Source organism: Helobdella robusta (assembly GCF_000326865.2).
Source record: "Helobdella robusta unplaced genomic scaffold HELROscaffold_62, whole genome shotgun sequence".
Taxonomy (NCBI): Eukaryota; Metazoa; Annelida; class Clitellata; order Rhynchobdellida; family Glossiphoniidae; genus Helobdella; species Helobdella robusta.
This window is the reverse complement of record NW_008705346.1, coordinates 691,035-707,299: the sequence shown is the minus strand read 5'-3', so window position 1 is coordinate 707,299 and position 16,265 is coordinate 691,035. Positions and strand designations below refer to the sequence as shown.

The window sequence follows — 16,265 nt, the reverse complement described above, 5'->3', positions numbered from 1 at the left end:
ATGGCCTTACCTATTCATACATAGGTAAAACTTGACAATGGTATTTTTAATACGTTACACTAGAGCAATTAATAATAATAATAATAATTGTTATTATTATTATTATAATTATATTATGAAAGTTATTATTGTTATTGTTATTATTACGACTATTATCAAAGAGTCAGCAGACAATCACTCAGTCATTATTAATATTCAAGCCTATTTCAATTCATATAACCGTCTCATTCATTCATAAAATTACTATTTGTCGTGCACACACATACAAAAATATACAGATAGACATGCAGACATATATACAAACATACAAATATACATACATACGTAAGTACAAACAAACATACATACAAACAAACCAACAGACAGACAGACAAAAAAAACCTACATACATACGTACATACATTCACACACACATACCAATCGAAAATTAGTTAATTAGAGATAATTAGCCAACTATTTATATACTTAATTGAACTTCCAATGACAGTTATACTAAAAGTAATACTGAAAAATATTAATAAGATAATGATTGTAAAGTTATTATTATTATTACTATTATTGTTGTTTTTATAGTGGCCTATATATTAACACCTTGACGAGACTTTTTTTTTCCCTCTTGAAGCTAATAACGCTTGCAAACACACACATACACGCACACACACACACATAATAATAATAAATAAATAAATAAATAATTTAATAACTTATTTACTAACATTAGTCGCAACTGGCATTGCATTAAACTTGCATAAGTGTCAACCATTCACTATAAGGTACTTAACACAGGTTGTTTGAGGTACCTTTGTACAAACATGCACCTAAAGCTTCAAATGTGTAGCGGTTATTGTTGATGTTATTATTGTTATTGTTGATGTTATTATTGTTATTGTTGTGTTATATTATTGTCGTTGTTTGTTGTGAAATGAAGAATAATTGCGAAGAAATACTACTACTACTACTAATACTGCTGCTGTGACTACTACTACTACTACAACTGCTATACTACTACTACTACTACTACTACTAGTACTAATATTTGATCTTTTGACCTTAAAGGCAATAACTAATTAACTAGGTGATTATGGGACCACCATTCACTCCGTCATCGTCCAGGGCTTCTCAGACAACTCTAAATCCGGCCCTCGTTGTGAAAATTGTTGTCATTGTAATCATAGTGATCATCGTCGAAAGCATCGTAATTGTCGTAATTAGAGTTACAATTTTCATTAACTTAGCTTACGTTGTGTTTGTCGGAGCATAACGTGATGTTACAATCAGATCATCACATACATTTATATATATATGGGATGATAATTACGACCGTGATGACGACGATGGTGTAATGGCTAAAGTGCCTGACATTGTTCAAGCAGTGTCCGGGCTCGAATGCAAAAAGATCCCCGCCTATCACATGCAAAAGTGTGTGGTGAGTTGATTCACGTGTGTATTTATGCACCGTGTGTTTGTCGTAATAATGATAATGCGTCTCAGTCGCTTGCCATGGTGCTATATAAAAAGACATCCAAAATTTAATGCATGTAGGCTTGGGTAATTATTTATTTTATTATCGCTTCTAAGGTTGTTTGTTTGTTGTGTGTTGAGAGGTGTTGAAGCTATTAGGCAGTGTATGTGCATGTGCGTGAGTGTGTGCGCGTGTGCGTGCGTGTGTGTAGATGTCTGTTTGTAAATGTCACTGTTGTTTTGTTTTGCCGTTAAGGTGCATTTATTTTTACTAATTTGAATCTTGGAGAACTAGGTTATCTCCAATTGATTGCACGTTGCAAAGGATTAAGTAACAATGAAAGAATGAATGAATGACTGGATGAATGAATGAATGAATGAATGAATGAATGAATGAACAATAAATGAATGAACGAACGAACGAATAAAACAAAACCAGCACTATAAAACATAAAAAGTTCACAATTATTTAAATCGTCATACAATTAACAAATAAAATAATTAAAATTAATAATAAATTATTATTATTATTATTATTGCTATTATTATTATTTTTATTTATCTATATTATTCCTTTCTCCACGTCATTCTTCGCTGCAATAAAAAAATAACAATAATAACAATAATACCTTGAAATTATTTATCATTATTTTCATTATTATAATTATTGACTTTTATAATAATTATTCATAATTACCGGTCCTGAAACTTGGGATGCACTTTCAAGATCGGTATCCGAATCTCGATCATGCACATCCATCTCTGCATCAACTGTAAAAGCAGTAGTTTCTCGTCTGTCGGTTAACAATACCGACGATGTCTTAAGTGCGGTTCTGCTAGTATTCGTAACTTTTCTATCGGTTATTGATACCGATGTTGTGTTACTTTTAGGTACAGTATCAGTAAGAGTCGAAGCTATCTTTCTGTCGGTTATAAATACCGATGATGAGTTACTTCTGGGTACAGCGCCAGTGTTAGTAACTTCTCCATTGGATAGTAATATGGACGATGTTTTTGGTGCGTCAGTAGTTGTGACTTTTCTGTGTGACATCAATACTGACGATGTTTTACTTTTAGGCGATCCCACGAGAGTAGCGATGCTACTATTGCTACTCGTACGACTACTGTGTCGATTTTTTGGTGATCTTTGCGACCGTAACAGAAATATATTTCTGCCTATTTCGTTCGTTAGATCTGTGGTATGAAAACAATTTAAGGAAAACATCAACAACAGATTAAAAAACACCAAGAGTTACATGACATAAAACATGAGCCACATAAACAACAACAAATACCTCTTTAACAACAAATCAACATAACAACCAAACATAAACAAAATAAAATGAAAGACAAAGTTATTTATTTTTGGCTTATTTGAAAAAAAACCAACAATATATCTATTGAAAAACCGGCCTTTATAGAATGGGAATGTATCGACACTACTCGCAGTCGGACTTTCGGCATTCGAATTCGGATCTATCGGTCGATTTTTTGTCGGTTTCGACGTAACATCACTTCCATCTGCAACAACAAACTCATTAGTTTAGAAATATGAATGTATTGTTTTTTTTTGTCAAACAAAAAATGCCTACCGCCTCCATTCTTTATAAGCCTGCGGAGAATGGTGACAAATGTAACAATATTATGAAAACAGAGAATTATGAGGAATTAAAATAAAATTTAATTATAAGAATGAATAAATAAATGAATTAATTAATAAATAAATACTGAATAAATTATTGACCATTCGACAATAAATTTGACAAATTGAAAAGTTACTACTCGCCTTTTGCATCTAGAGCAAATAAACTCTTTCTCATTGCTAATGCTCGCGTATTCACTAAAAATATCAGTAACCGTCTGATAAAAATATGTTCCTTTATTAATATAATTTGTAATTATTTACGTAATTAATTAAAATATCATTAATAAAAGTTATTTTTTCTTTGGTAAAGTTGAAATTAAGGTCGTTTGGGGAAATATTTGCTGACTTTTAACACGTTCCCTGAAAGTTTCGGATTTAATACGCCCTCATCTTTCAAGTCTTGTAAATCCTCTATTGAAAATTCGACAGAAAATTGAATTAGATTAATTTTCAAAAAACAATTTTCATCAATGTTATCAAAATCAAAAAAAGAAAAATAACTAACGCAAATAATATGACACAAAGTAAATTATACGAACATTTATTTGGCCATAAATAAATATTACAATAGAATCATGAAAAACATCCCAAAATTTATTTTACCAATTAGTTCGTCGGCATTATCTTGTAGATACCAGCCATCCTCATCAACTTCAAAACTGTTTTGTTTTTTAACTGTTCTTCTAATCATTTCTACTAAACTGTTATTTTCATTTATTTGTCTCTTCAAATGTTCCATTTTCATGTTCTGAATGTGTACGATTGGGGCCAGTTTGCTTCTCACTAATTTTAGGTTCATAGGGCTTTGAAAAAGTAATAAATTAAATAAGTAAGATAATGATTGTCGATTGAAACACTACTGCTACTGCTGCTACTGCTTCTACTGTTTTTACTTCAATTAATATTACAACTATTAATAATAAAAACCATAAATTGATTTTTTACTGATTATTGGGTTTGATCTTTTTAGATTCTTTGATATCTAATAATTTTTGCTTGAGACTAGTCACACATTCATCTTGCAGAAAGTCATTCTCCTCTTTAGATAGAACCTGAGGTTCTAATTCATTGCCAAATTCATCGAACTCAACCATATTTAATTATAATAATATTATTTTAATCATAATATTACTAATAATTAATTAGTATTAAAGTAGTTGTGTACATTTTATTACAGTTTTCAATGTTTGAGGACAAACACCTGCTCGTAATTTTAATTTTGGTTACATCGTAACTATAGTTACGAACACCTGTTACTAAAAGTTAAGTTATTTTAAAAACAATTTTTAATTTAGTATTTTATAAAATTTACAATTACAACAGTTTGCAAAATATTTAATAAAAATTATAATAATATTATATTTAGTTTAAAATATTATAGAATGTACATTAACGTGTAAATTTCATGATAAGCTTGAGTCTGAGCTTACAATTCAATGGTACTATTTAAATAATTTTGGCTATTGGAAAAACCCTATAAAAATTTCAACCGAAAGTGATATTTCGTTGTATGTATGTACCAGAACGAAATATACAAATAGTTTGAATAATTGAATATATTAAGTGTAAATTTTACTGAAAACAAGTTGATAATTTTTTAAACAAACTTAAACAATCTTCATTCTTGTTGCCTGTTTTGATACTGTTTTTATACCTTTACTTTTTAGTTTTATTTCTGTCTTTTTGTACTTTAATAACTGTTTTTTAAAAATAAAAAGTTGTTATATAATAATAATACTAATATCAATACGTACGTTTGCCTTTTAAATAAGAGATTGAATTATTTTTCTAAAAAGTTTTATAAACGGAAAGAATTTCTAACTAAATTTCAAATAGTAAGAAAGGCCAGAAAAACAAACCCAGACAGATCATTTTATTTTTCAAAATTTGTAAATTTAATTTTGATACAATGTGTTTCTGGTATTGCGATTGCTTCAGAGACTTGTGGGCTGTCATAGTTGTTAGTATTTTAAAATTTATTTTATTATATTAGTCACCTAATTTTATATTTTTAATAAAACTTTTTAATTTTTTGAAGTTAAATTAAAATTTTTTTTTCCAATCAATTTCATGCAAGTCATGCTTCTCCTCTCATTTAAGCCTCAAAAAAGTAGAGCACGGAGATAACTACCTATTCCACACGAATCAAATAATTTCAAGACCCAAAGGTTAGTTAACTTTATTGACCCAATTTTTCATTTATATATTTTTTTTAAATATTTAAATCCACCTCATTTACTTGTTTTACTTTACACTTCATGTTTTCTACCTAGCTAGGTTAGGAATTCAAAATTATATATATATAGATGAATAATTAAAGTTTATACTCAATATGCATCAATATTTGAGTTAAGTTATGTCTAATATAAATACAGCTATACAATAACAGATATTTATTACAAACACACACATACACACACGCGCGCGCGTACACGCACACATACACACACACACAATTTTCATTTTTACCATATAAAATTTTATTCAGGTGACTTCATAGATAATATCCATAATTTTTGGTTTGGTGACATGGAGAGGCTTGAGCGTAACCATGGCTACATCCAATGGTGAGTATTACACACGCACACGCACACACATACATACACACGCACACACACACACGCACACACACACGCAAACAGGCTTTTTCCGATTATGGAACAAGGAATTAATGCAGAATCAACGCCTCTAACAAAATCGGAAATAACTGCAAGTGATTTTATACCAATTGTTTTCTCAAATAATTTTATCATAAATTCATTCATACTAATAATGACAACAACAATAATGACGTCACAGGAAATGATAAATGACGAAGAGGTGATTGGTCGGATTGTAAAATCCTTCAAGATGATGCTGGACTTCTATGGCATGGTGATTAGTAATGGATACATCGAAAGGGCGGGCCACTATAAAAACGCTTATAGAAATCTCATCGAGTAAATCTTCTATTTCTTTTTTTTCTTCTTCTTCCTTCTTCTTCTTCTTCTTCTTTTTCTTCTCCTTCTTCTTCTTCTTCTTTTTCTTCTTCTTCTTTTTCTTCTTCTTCTTCTTTTTCTACTTTTTCTTCTTCTTATTATGATTATATTATTATTATTATTGCCCACCCCACACAGCCAGCCCCACAACTTCCTGAGGATCACTAGAATTCTGAAATGTTTGACCATCTTCAAACTCGATGGGTACTGTTCAATGTGGTTGAAGTTCCTACTGTACGAGGTCTACGTAACTGAAGAGTTGAATGCGTGTAGGAATTCCTTTGAAAGATTTTGGCTCTCCGCTTGTAGTGAAAGGGTCCAGCTGGAAGTGCAGAATTCGTTTACTCGGGAGGAGTAGAGCGAAGAATTTTAGAAGATAATTCTACCGTAAATATGACGGATTATTTAATTTAAATTAATTATAAACAAAACGAGTTATTAAATTGAAATTAATTATTTATGATTAATTAACTATTAATAATAGTGTCAGTTAAAGACTAAGTTAACAATGTCACCACAGATGTTTTTATCATTAGCTGACTGTACATGTACAAATTTTGTACGAAATCAAGCATACGAATGAAATTATATATGTATTCAAAAAATTCAAATTCAAAAATCTTTTATTCAACAAAATACATACAGTGTATATAATATATGACATATTAATAACTGCAACATTAATTAATTGATTTTAATTAAATAATAAATAAATAAATAAAATTATTTATCATATAGTTTCTTTATGCTTGAGACAGAAGCCAGCCATTTTTTGGTGAAAATTTTTTGATCGCAGTAGAGGCAGGTCTCCATACTCTGCAGCTCTACTAGTTTCTCGTTCACGTCTCTACTGATTTTCTTAAAATCGTAAAAAATTATGATCTGGTTCCTTCAGTCGTTCATTTGTTCGTTCGTTCATTCATTCATTCGTTTAATTGATGGATTGATTGATTCATTCATTCATCCATTCATTTATTCATTCATCCATTCATTCATTTATTCATTCATTCATTCACTCATTCGTTTGCACTATGTTATCCAAGATTTCTGGCTCATTACGTCACTCTTAAGACATCACAAGTCAACGCTATAATTTGTTGGTTAGTATGATAATAATAATAATAATTATTATTATTATTGTTATTATTATTATTATTATTATGAACTAACTTCGATGACGTTAAGAGAACTTTGGTAGCAGCGCTGATGAGCAGGTGTTCGTTTCCGCGACTTCAACTGGACAGCCTTCCACCAATCCACTTCCGTTTGTCTTTTCGCCGGAGGATTTTCCACTCCCGCGATAGTTATTCTCTGCTTCATACTGTGGGACTCCTTGTCGCCGTGTGTGGCGTCCTCCTCCTCCTCCTCGTCGTCGTCGACACCGAAGTAGATGTTGTTCATGGAAGCGGCCGATGCTTTCTTCCCGAAGTTGTACTGTCACGATGATGACGTGATTATGAGTGGTCAAGTGATGATGATGATGATGACGTGATTATGAGTGGCCACGTGATGATGATGATGGTACTTTGCGTGATAGTGATGATGATGATGTGTGAGGTGATGATGATGGCTCTAAGTAGCGGGATGACGTCGACGAACGTCGCTATGAGACGTGGTTGTGGTAGTGGTAACGATTATGTGTCACGTGATGATGATGACGTACCACGTGATGATGATGACGTCATAAGTGATAGTAATATGATGATGATGGAGATTGGGTAAACCTTGCAAAAAAAAAACTAACTCCATTAACTGACTTGTTGATAACCGCTCTAATGTTGCTGTTATTAGCGTCACCATCAACGACGTCATCATCACCGACAAAAACAGCATCATTATCAGCAGCGACAACATCATTATCATCATCACCATCATCAGTGGGTGATGGTGATGATGATGATTTCCGATTTGTGGGACTGTCAAGGTGAGCCTTTACTGATTGCATGATGCTGGCGCCGAGAAGAATGCGACTGAATCCTGGAATCATTCGTTCACTCATTCATTCACTCATTCATTCACTCATTCATTCACTCATTCACTCGCTCATTCATTCACTCATCCATTCATTCATTCATTCATTCATTCACTCATTCATTCGTTCACAATAATGACGATAACGATTATTAACTCACCGGTCCAATCGTGCATTGCTTCTTCGTTGCCTTTTAAATTGAAAAAAAAATATTATCATCATCACCATCATCATCACCATCATCATCACCATCATCGTCACCATAACCATCATTATCATCATCACTCTTACTGGTATCATTAACTTCGAATAATTTATCGAATTCGTTGAAAAGGTTTTGAACAAATGCCGTCAGTTGTACGATGAACTGATCACTAAATTCTCTTGTGCTATCCTGATTAGTGCATGGGTTGAAGAATATAGATGAATGAATGAATGACCAAAAGAATGAACAAATGAATGAGCGAATGAATGAATGAACGAGCGAATGAACCAACCCTGATATTGTTAATCATCTTCCGGTAGAACTTATTAGCATTGTTGTTCCGGAACCTCTCTTTCTGTACCAACCGGAAAAGCTTTTCTCCATTTTGAGGATGTCCCAGTGTCGGGCGGAGATCCAATTCGTGCTGGCACTAATAAAAATAATAATAAAAACATTAATAACAATCATGAAAATAACTTTAATTGTAAACAGTTTTTTAACAGTTTCATACTCATCCAATTAACCAACCCTTTCTTTTACAGATTCGGCCTTGAACTCTTGAACTTCCTTGACCTGACTCAAATATTTCTCATTGAACGTTGACATTGTGACCTTGTAGAGGTCATTTAGGAAACATTCGGCCATATTGACGCACGTTGACATCATTTGCGTACACTGAGATTCGAATTCTGGTGGATAATATAAAATAACAATATTAATAAATAATAATTAATAAATGCAATTGAACAATTTTGATTAGCTTCATTTTTATAAATTTTAAGCAATTTTATAGAGTTAAATTTGTTTAAAAATAGTTGAATTCTTATAAATTTGCCTTATACCATTGGCTTCTTTGATTGATTGATTGGTTGAATAATTGATTGATTGATTGACTGATTGACTAATTACTTGATTGATACACAACCTTTTATCGATGTTTCCCTACATTCTGTGACATCATTCATGACCTTTTCAATTTGGTTGACCTCCGTGTGAACCTTGAAGTCATCGAAAGTATTCTTAATGGTGCAAAGGTCACTGACCTGTCGTCTACCCTTGCTCTTGTAATAAGCCTAAATAAATAATTATTTATATTATTATAATTATTATAATTATTATAATTATTATTTTATATAAATAACTTTAATTTAGTTTGCCACCAACCCCTGTTTAAGACGCTATTATAAGATTTCTTATAATTTTCTAGTAAATAAATAAAAGGAGTAGATAAATAAATATGTAAATAAATAAACAAACGAATAAATAAATAACTTATATTTATATTTGTTTTTCATTATCTTTTTTTACAAGGTTTAATACATTATTTGACTTAAAAGAACATTAATTATTTTATTCAGTATAGGTTTATTTAATTTATTGTTTTAAAATTGTTTTAGTTTTGAGAAGGCACAGGGACTTCGCCTTTGTTTAACGTAATAACATTATTAATAATTACTAAGGTAAATAAAAATAAGTTAGGTAGATATAAAAACAACTCAAAGCACCACTCCCGTCAGATCCAACCTCAGCTAAAGCCATTATTTTATTCCTAAAGAATCCAACATGCTCTAGGACAATTCCGCTCAATGTGTTACCATTACCATTAATAGAAGCTGTTGTAGTAGCTGTTGAGGCTGCATTAGTAGTTGTTACAGTCGCTGCGGTGGTAACTGCAACAGCTGCTGCAGTAGCCGTCGACGTTATTTTATCTCTGGTTTGATATTTCTTTTTTGATTTTGTGTCAGTTCTTTCGGTGGACTTGATTGATTTTGATGAATCTGGCGCTATATAAATTAAAACATTTTAAAATTATGAAAGATTATATATAATTAATAATAATAATATTAATAATAATAATATACTTTTAGTTTTAGAGGATAATTTTCTATCGTATTCCTCTTCAATATTTACTCTGAATAGTGGGAAAAGTTGCAGTACTTATAAGACAATGAACAGATGGATGAACGAACGAACAAACGAACGAACGAACCAATGAATTATAGATTAGCAGAATAAATGAAATAATGAATTATGAATTAACTGAACGAATGAATGAATGAATGAATGAACGAATGAATGAATGAACGAACGAATAAATGAATGATTGACAGAAAGAACGCAATTATACAAAGCAGTAGCATTCTATCACTAACCCATATAAATTCCTGATAACGTTTACAAGCGCATCCTCATTGGTTGCCAGATTTCCGGGTTTACTTATCCTCAAAGCTGATTGGTGGGTGTCAGATGGTCCTAAAATGTGGTTAATTGTATGGTTTTTTCATTCATTTTAAAAATAATTCAATCGATCGATCTTTTTTTATGTCATTCCATCCATCCATTTATTCAAACATTTATTTCAGTAGTCATTAAATCTTAGGAACTACTCATTCATTCATTCATTCATTCATTCATTCATTCATTCATTCATTCATTCATTCATTCATTCATTCATTCATTCATTCATTCATTCATTCATTCATTCATTCATTCATTCATTCATTCATTCATTCATTCATTCATTCATTCATTCATTCATTCATTCATTCATTCATTCATTCATTCATTCATTCATTCATTCATTCATTCATTCATTCATTCATTCATTCATTCATTCATTCATTCATTCATTCATTCATTCATTCATTCATTCATTCATTCATTCATTCATTCATTCATTCATTCATTCATTCATTCATTCATTCATTCATTCATTCATTCATTCATTCATTCATTCATTCATTCATTCATTCATTCATTCATTCATTCATTCATTTATCTATCCATTCATTCCATTCATCCATCCACGTAGAAATAACTTTGATGGATGATATCCAAATTTGTATCGTCCCTGTTAGTTTGAAGCGCAGGATGGCTGGTTTGGGATGCCAAGTATCTCGCGCGTCTCTCCAAACGTGTGTTGACGTGAATCATTTTTTGCAACATTGTTAGGATTCTTTCATTCTAGAAAAAAAATGAATGAATGAATGAATGAATGATTTAATTAATTAATTAAGTAATTAGTTAACGTGCAAACGAACGAACAACAAACAAACGTAAAAAAAGAACGAACAACGAACCGAGGAACGAACGAACAACAAACGTACGAACGAACGAACGAATAAACGAATGAATGAACGGATGAATAGACAAGTGAATGAATGAAAAACCAGCCACCTACATCATTAATTACGGAACCATCAACACAGCTATCGATCAATCCCTTAAATTCCATCAAAGATTTATGAAGCTCTAAACATTGTTCTTTGTTCGTTGAAATCTCTTTGTTAATCTTCGATCTCAGTTGCTGAAACATTCTTTCACAATTTTCTACAAATTGTAAGTCGGCCAGTTTAGGTTTGTACCTAATTAACATAATTTATTACGAATACACCCAATTAGCATAATTTAATACGAATAAATTTTTTTATTATTATTGTATGATAATTATGATCAGGGCATGTTACGGATGTTATCAGTATCATTTTCATCAAACATCGCCGTCAAAATCTCTCATCATCATCATCATCATCGTCACCACCCTCATCATCACCACCATCATCATCATCATCGTCATCATCATCATTATCATCATCATCAACGTCATCATCGTAATCATTATCACCATCTTCACAACCACAATCCTCATCGTCATCATCATCATCACCATTACCATCATCACCACCATCATCACCACAACCTGGCCTCGAACTCGACGAGACACTTGAATGACTGCTGGCACCTGTAGGCTTCCATAACTTCGACCTCCTTCATTACGACGTTCACCAAACCGTCCACCCTTCCACTAATTAGGCCGAGGTCTTTGCTGCACGCTTGCACCTCGCCCGTGCAGTAGTTACCGCCATCTATAAATAATCTTTCGTCGGTGGGGGTGGTGATAGCGATGATTGAAACAAACGTAATGGTGGAGATGATGATGGTTGAGATGATGATGGTGGAGATGATGATGGTGGAGATGATGATGGTGGAGATGATGATGGTGGAGATGATGATGGTGGAGATGATGAGTTAACCACTGCGATGATGATAATGATCCAACAAGGACAAACTTGAAAGATCTGCGGAACGTATCATTGGATCGATTGAGTTTGACGACCTCGTCGTCTAAGGCGGCAACGTAGCAGCGAATCTCCTCTTTCATCGTCTCCAGGTTCGATCGCTGATGATTCTTGCATTTGTCAATGTACTTTTGAAGGCTGGTTGTGATGTGGATATTGATGATGATGATAACTGTGATGGTAATAAACGTGAAGATGATAATGAATCGGATGACAAACAAAACTTCAAACAAACAAACAAGCAAACGAACGAACGAACGAACGAACGAACATGGAGGAGTGTTTAGCAGCATCAGCTTGTCTCTGCAACCGTTGCAAAGTTTGTTGAAACTCCTCAAATAAGCGATCATGAGCGTTAACAATTCGTTGCAAACTGTTTTTCATGTCGATGATTCGCTGGTCGACCGCAGTCTGGTGGCTCTGCAGTCTGTCTCTATGCAGCTTCAACTCGTCTGTTGTGTTGTTGTGATTGTTGTTGCGATTGTTGTTGCTGTGCTTAATGCCATACAATCAACTAAACAATTAGTCGATTAACATAACCAACTAATCAACCAACCAACCAACCAACTAATCAACCAACCAACCGACCGACCGACCGACCGACCGACCAACCAACCAACCAACCAACCAACCAACCAACCAACCCACCAATCAACCAACCAACCAACCATCCAACCAACCAACCAACCAACCAACCAACCGACCAACCAACCGACCAACCTAATCTAACATTGTAGACATGGCATTTGATGTATTCAAGCTTAGTTGGATGCGCGTTTAACAGTAACTCCAACTCTTTTTCCACTACATCCAACTATTCGATTACACAATTAATTGATCAATCAATTAATTAACTAATTAATTAATAATAATAAAAAAATTAATTATAACCTTAGAATTAATTACAATCTGGCAGTTGTCACTGATGTTCCTATCGTAGCGTGAAACATGATCCAACACCTTACATAGGAATCTATTAGCGACGTTCGTTTGACAATAACAATAATAATTAACTATCAGGAGAGCAAAGAAAAAAAACACTTTAATATTTACAATTTATTAAATTAATTTACTAAAACAAAAGAAAATATTTCCATTAATCAAAACATACAAACGAAGAAGCGAATGAAATACCGACGCGTGTTGAACCGACAGAACGTCAGCCATCCTCACCTCCACCATCTTTCTGTAATCTTTCAAATAGCATCTCACCATACTGAAATACCCATACTTTTTTTTCTTTGCATCTTTCACCATCACCTCTTCATCATTTTCATCAGAATCAACGCCACCACCGAAATTACCCCCAGTACTCAAACGAAGTGTCGGGCTAGATTTCGATATTTTCCGGCTCGATATAACCGATGGTACCGACTCGGACGAGTTCGACGATCCGGATACTAATAACTTACCGACATTATCGACTGTATCGATCATGGCGAGTTTGTGTTTGGTGCCCAGAATGCCTTCCAAGGTTCGTTTACGGTCGGTGACAATTGGAAAGGGGCTGTTGGTGAGTGGGTTTTTGTTGAGGTTCGATCTTTTGTCGTCTGAGCTGTTTGCACTTTTGTTGATGTACTTTGTTTCTGTTGTTGTTTGATTGACGTTGTTGTTGTTATTGTTGTTTATGTTATTATGATTACTATTTTTTGTTCTTTCAGTTTCGTTTTTCAGTCTTGTTTCAATATCAGTTTTTCCACCGTTCAAGCCGTTGCTATTTTTATCTACAGCCTTGTAGGCGTTGAGATTTTTCATCCGTTCGCCATCATCTTGGTCATCGTCAACAACATCATCATCGTCGTTACGATTACCATCGTCATCATCATCGTCATCATCATCGTCATCGTCAGTGGGGCACGGATCACTTGACGAGTAAACGACATCATCATCATCGTCATCCTCACATGAGAAATCGTCATCATCATCATCACCACTATCATCATCATCACCGACACCATAAATAACTTTTTCTTTATCACCATCATCATTTTTGTCACCCTTCTCCTTATCGTCATCATTATCAAGATCGCCAGAAACATTTTTAGCTTTTCCAACTTTTTTCAATTTGAGAGCAAAGCGATTCACATTATTAATATAAGCGTATGGCGATGGTAATTTTGTTGTTGTTGCTGTTGCGGTAGTAGTAGTAGTAAGTGCAGCAGCAGCAGTAGTACTAGTAGTAGCAGTAGTAGTAGTAGTAGTAGTTTTATGATGGTCTTGATCAAAGTGCGGAAGTTCTTGATGAACCTGCATTAAGAAAAGTAATATTTATGTCATAGCTTTTGTGGCTGCCACCATTACTACTACTACTACTACTACTACCACCACTACTACTACTACTATTACTACTACCACTACTACTACTACTACTACTACCACTACCACTACTACTACTACTACTACCACTACTACTACTACTACTACTACTACTACTACTACTACTACTACCACTACTACTACTACTACTACTATTACTACTACTACCACTACCACTACTACTACTATCACTACTAATACTACTACTACCACTACTACTACCACTACTACTACTACTACTACCACTACTACTACTACTACTACTACTACTACTACTACTACTACTACTACTACTCACAACCACTATTACTATTAATATTACTACAATCGCTACTATACCATTTTCATTACTACCATTGAACCCTAACCTTTTCAACATTTAAGAACTGGAGAATATTTTTAATGATGACGTCATTTTCTCTTTTCATTATGTCATAGTACCCCTCGATGTAGCTGCGCTGCTCGTCTGCATTCGACTTGTAACTGATGATGGTGATGATGGTGATGATGGTGACGTCATAACGATAATGATGATGATAGAGATAGGAAGATAAAGTAATAATGAAAACATTAGCAAGTTAAAAGTTTTTATTTAGCAATCTGCGTTTCGTTGAAGGCTTAAACACCATCGTCATCATCACCCTCATTCTCATCTTCTTCATCATTTTCCCCTCACCATAACTTCATATCTTCCAGCTTTGGGATGATCTCCTTTATCATCATGATCTCTCTCATTGTTTTCTCATCACTGCATTGCCTCAGTCTATCTACGGCTATTTTTAGCTGGCTCTCTTTCGACTGAATTGATTGGTTGAGTAACTTGTGAGAAATTATTTGATTGGCTGTCTGATTAAATAGAAATTATTTGGTTGGTGTTTGATCAATTAGAAATTATTGGATTGGTTGATTAGTTTGTTGAAGTTATTTGATTGGTAGGTGCATTAGGCGATTTATTTGTTAAGAAACATTTGATTGGTCAATACATACAGTTTGGATGTAGTTTATTGGCTGGTTGATTCATAAGAAATTGTTTCATTGGTCGATTGATAAGTTGATAAACTGATCATTGTTATCATTTTTACCATCATCGCCATCATCACTATCACCCTCACAAACATCATAATCATCATCATCATCCCCACCATCACCATCATCATCACCACCACCTCCATCATCATCACCACCATCATCACCACTACCATCACTATTATCACCACCACCACCATCATCATCATCACCACCACCATCATCACCATCACCATGACCATCCTCACAAACATCATCACCAACGTTCAAAACAGAAGTTTGTTTATCTTTGAGAGATTCCAACCTATCGAAGAATGATCTTTCGACGCTTGCAGCGCGTAGTAATCCTTCGCGCCAGCATTTTGAACTGTCGGTGCAGTACTTTAACAACAGATGTAACAATTTCATCGATCTTTTGTTCTTGTTTTCAGTTTTCTTCTGAAATAAACGATTTACACAAAAAATATGATTAAATTTATGAACTGTTCTTATGTAAGATCAAGAGAGAAAGAGAGAGAGAGAGAGAGAGAAAGAGAGAGAGAGAGAGAGAAAGAGAAAGTAGAAAGAGAGAGAGAAAAAAAGT

General features: G+C 33.4%; 3 protein-coding genes across 3 annotated transcripts in view; 1 reads left to right on the top strand and 2 right to left on the bottom strand.

Moving 5' to 3' along the window:
• Positions 1 to 2,125: 2,125 nt before the first annotated feature.
• On the bottom strand, positions 2,126 to 4,200 carry HELRODRAFT_180529 (hypothetical protein; the record flags this gene model as incomplete). The annotated part of the gene is made up of 5 exons (XM_009029832.1): positions 2,126 to 2,655; positions 2,871 to 2,937; positions 3,453 to 3,517; positions 3,710 to 3,909; positions 4,052 to 4,200. 5 exons carry the CDS (start codon positions 4,198 to 4,200, stop codon positions 2,126 to 2,128), a joined length of 1,011 nt encoding a protein of 336 aa, XP_009028080.1.
• An 815-nt stretch (positions 4,201 to 5,015) lies between these two features.
• HELRODRAFT_180528 (hypothetical protein) lies at positions 5,016 to 6,442 on the top strand (the record flags this gene model as incomplete). The annotated part of the gene is made up of 4 exons (XM_009029831.1): positions 5,016 to 5,066; positions 5,184 to 5,274; positions 5,595 to 5,673; positions 6,223 to 6,442. 4 exons carry the CDS (start codon positions 5,016 to 5,018, stop codon positions 6,440 to 6,442), a joined length of 441 nt encoding a protein of 146 aa, XP_009028079.1.
• A 365-nt stretch (positions 6,443 to 6,807) lies between these two features.
• HELRODRAFT_180527 (hypothetical protein) overlaps positions 6,808 to 16,265 on the bottom strand; it is a gene marked incomplete at both ends in the record, with an annotated part of 13,101 nt that continues 3,643 nt past the window's right edge. The window contains 21 exons of the mRNA XM_009029830.1: positions 6,808 to 6,942; positions 7,255 to 7,518; positions 7,829 to 8,061; positions 8,217 to 8,246; positions 8,348 to 8,450; positions 8,554 to 8,691; positions 8,790 to 8,950; positions 9,187 to 9,334; positions 9,786 to 10,045; positions 10,124 to 10,173; positions 10,415 to 10,514; positions 11,081 to 11,225; positions 11,443 to 11,626; positions 11,962 to 12,138; positions 12,332 to 12,478; positions 12,612 to 12,792; positions 13,456 to 14,109; positions 14,320 to 14,587; positions 15,025 to 15,139; positions 15,333 to 15,454; positions 15,947 to 16,120. Of these exons, the coding sequence (XP_009028078.1) occupies positions 6,808 to 6,942; positions 7,255 to 7,518; positions 7,829 to 8,061; positions 8,217 to 8,246; positions 8,348 to 8,450; positions 8,554 to 8,691; positions 8,790 to 8,950; positions 9,187 to 9,334; positions 9,786 to 10,045; positions 10,124 to 10,173; positions 10,415 to 10,514; positions 11,081 to 11,225; positions 11,443 to 11,626; positions 11,962 to 12,138; positions 12,332 to 12,478; positions 12,612 to 12,792; positions 13,456 to 14,109; positions 14,320 to 14,587; positions 15,025 to 15,139; positions 15,333 to 15,454; positions 15,947 to 16,120 (3,789 nt within the window). The remainder of the gene's footprint in view (positions 6,943 to 7,254; positions 7,519 to 7,828; positions 8,062 to 8,216; positions 8,247 to 8,347; positions 8,451 to 8,553; positions 8,692 to 8,789; positions 8,951 to 9,186; positions 9,335 to 9,785; positions 10,046 to 10,123; positions 10,174 to 10,414; positions 10,515 to 11,080; positions 11,226 to 11,442; positions 11,627 to 11,961; positions 12,139 to 12,331; positions 12,479 to 12,611; positions 12,793 to 13,455; positions 14,110 to 14,319; positions 14,588 to 15,024; positions 15,140 to 15,332; positions 15,455 to 15,946; positions 16,121 to 16,265) is intronic.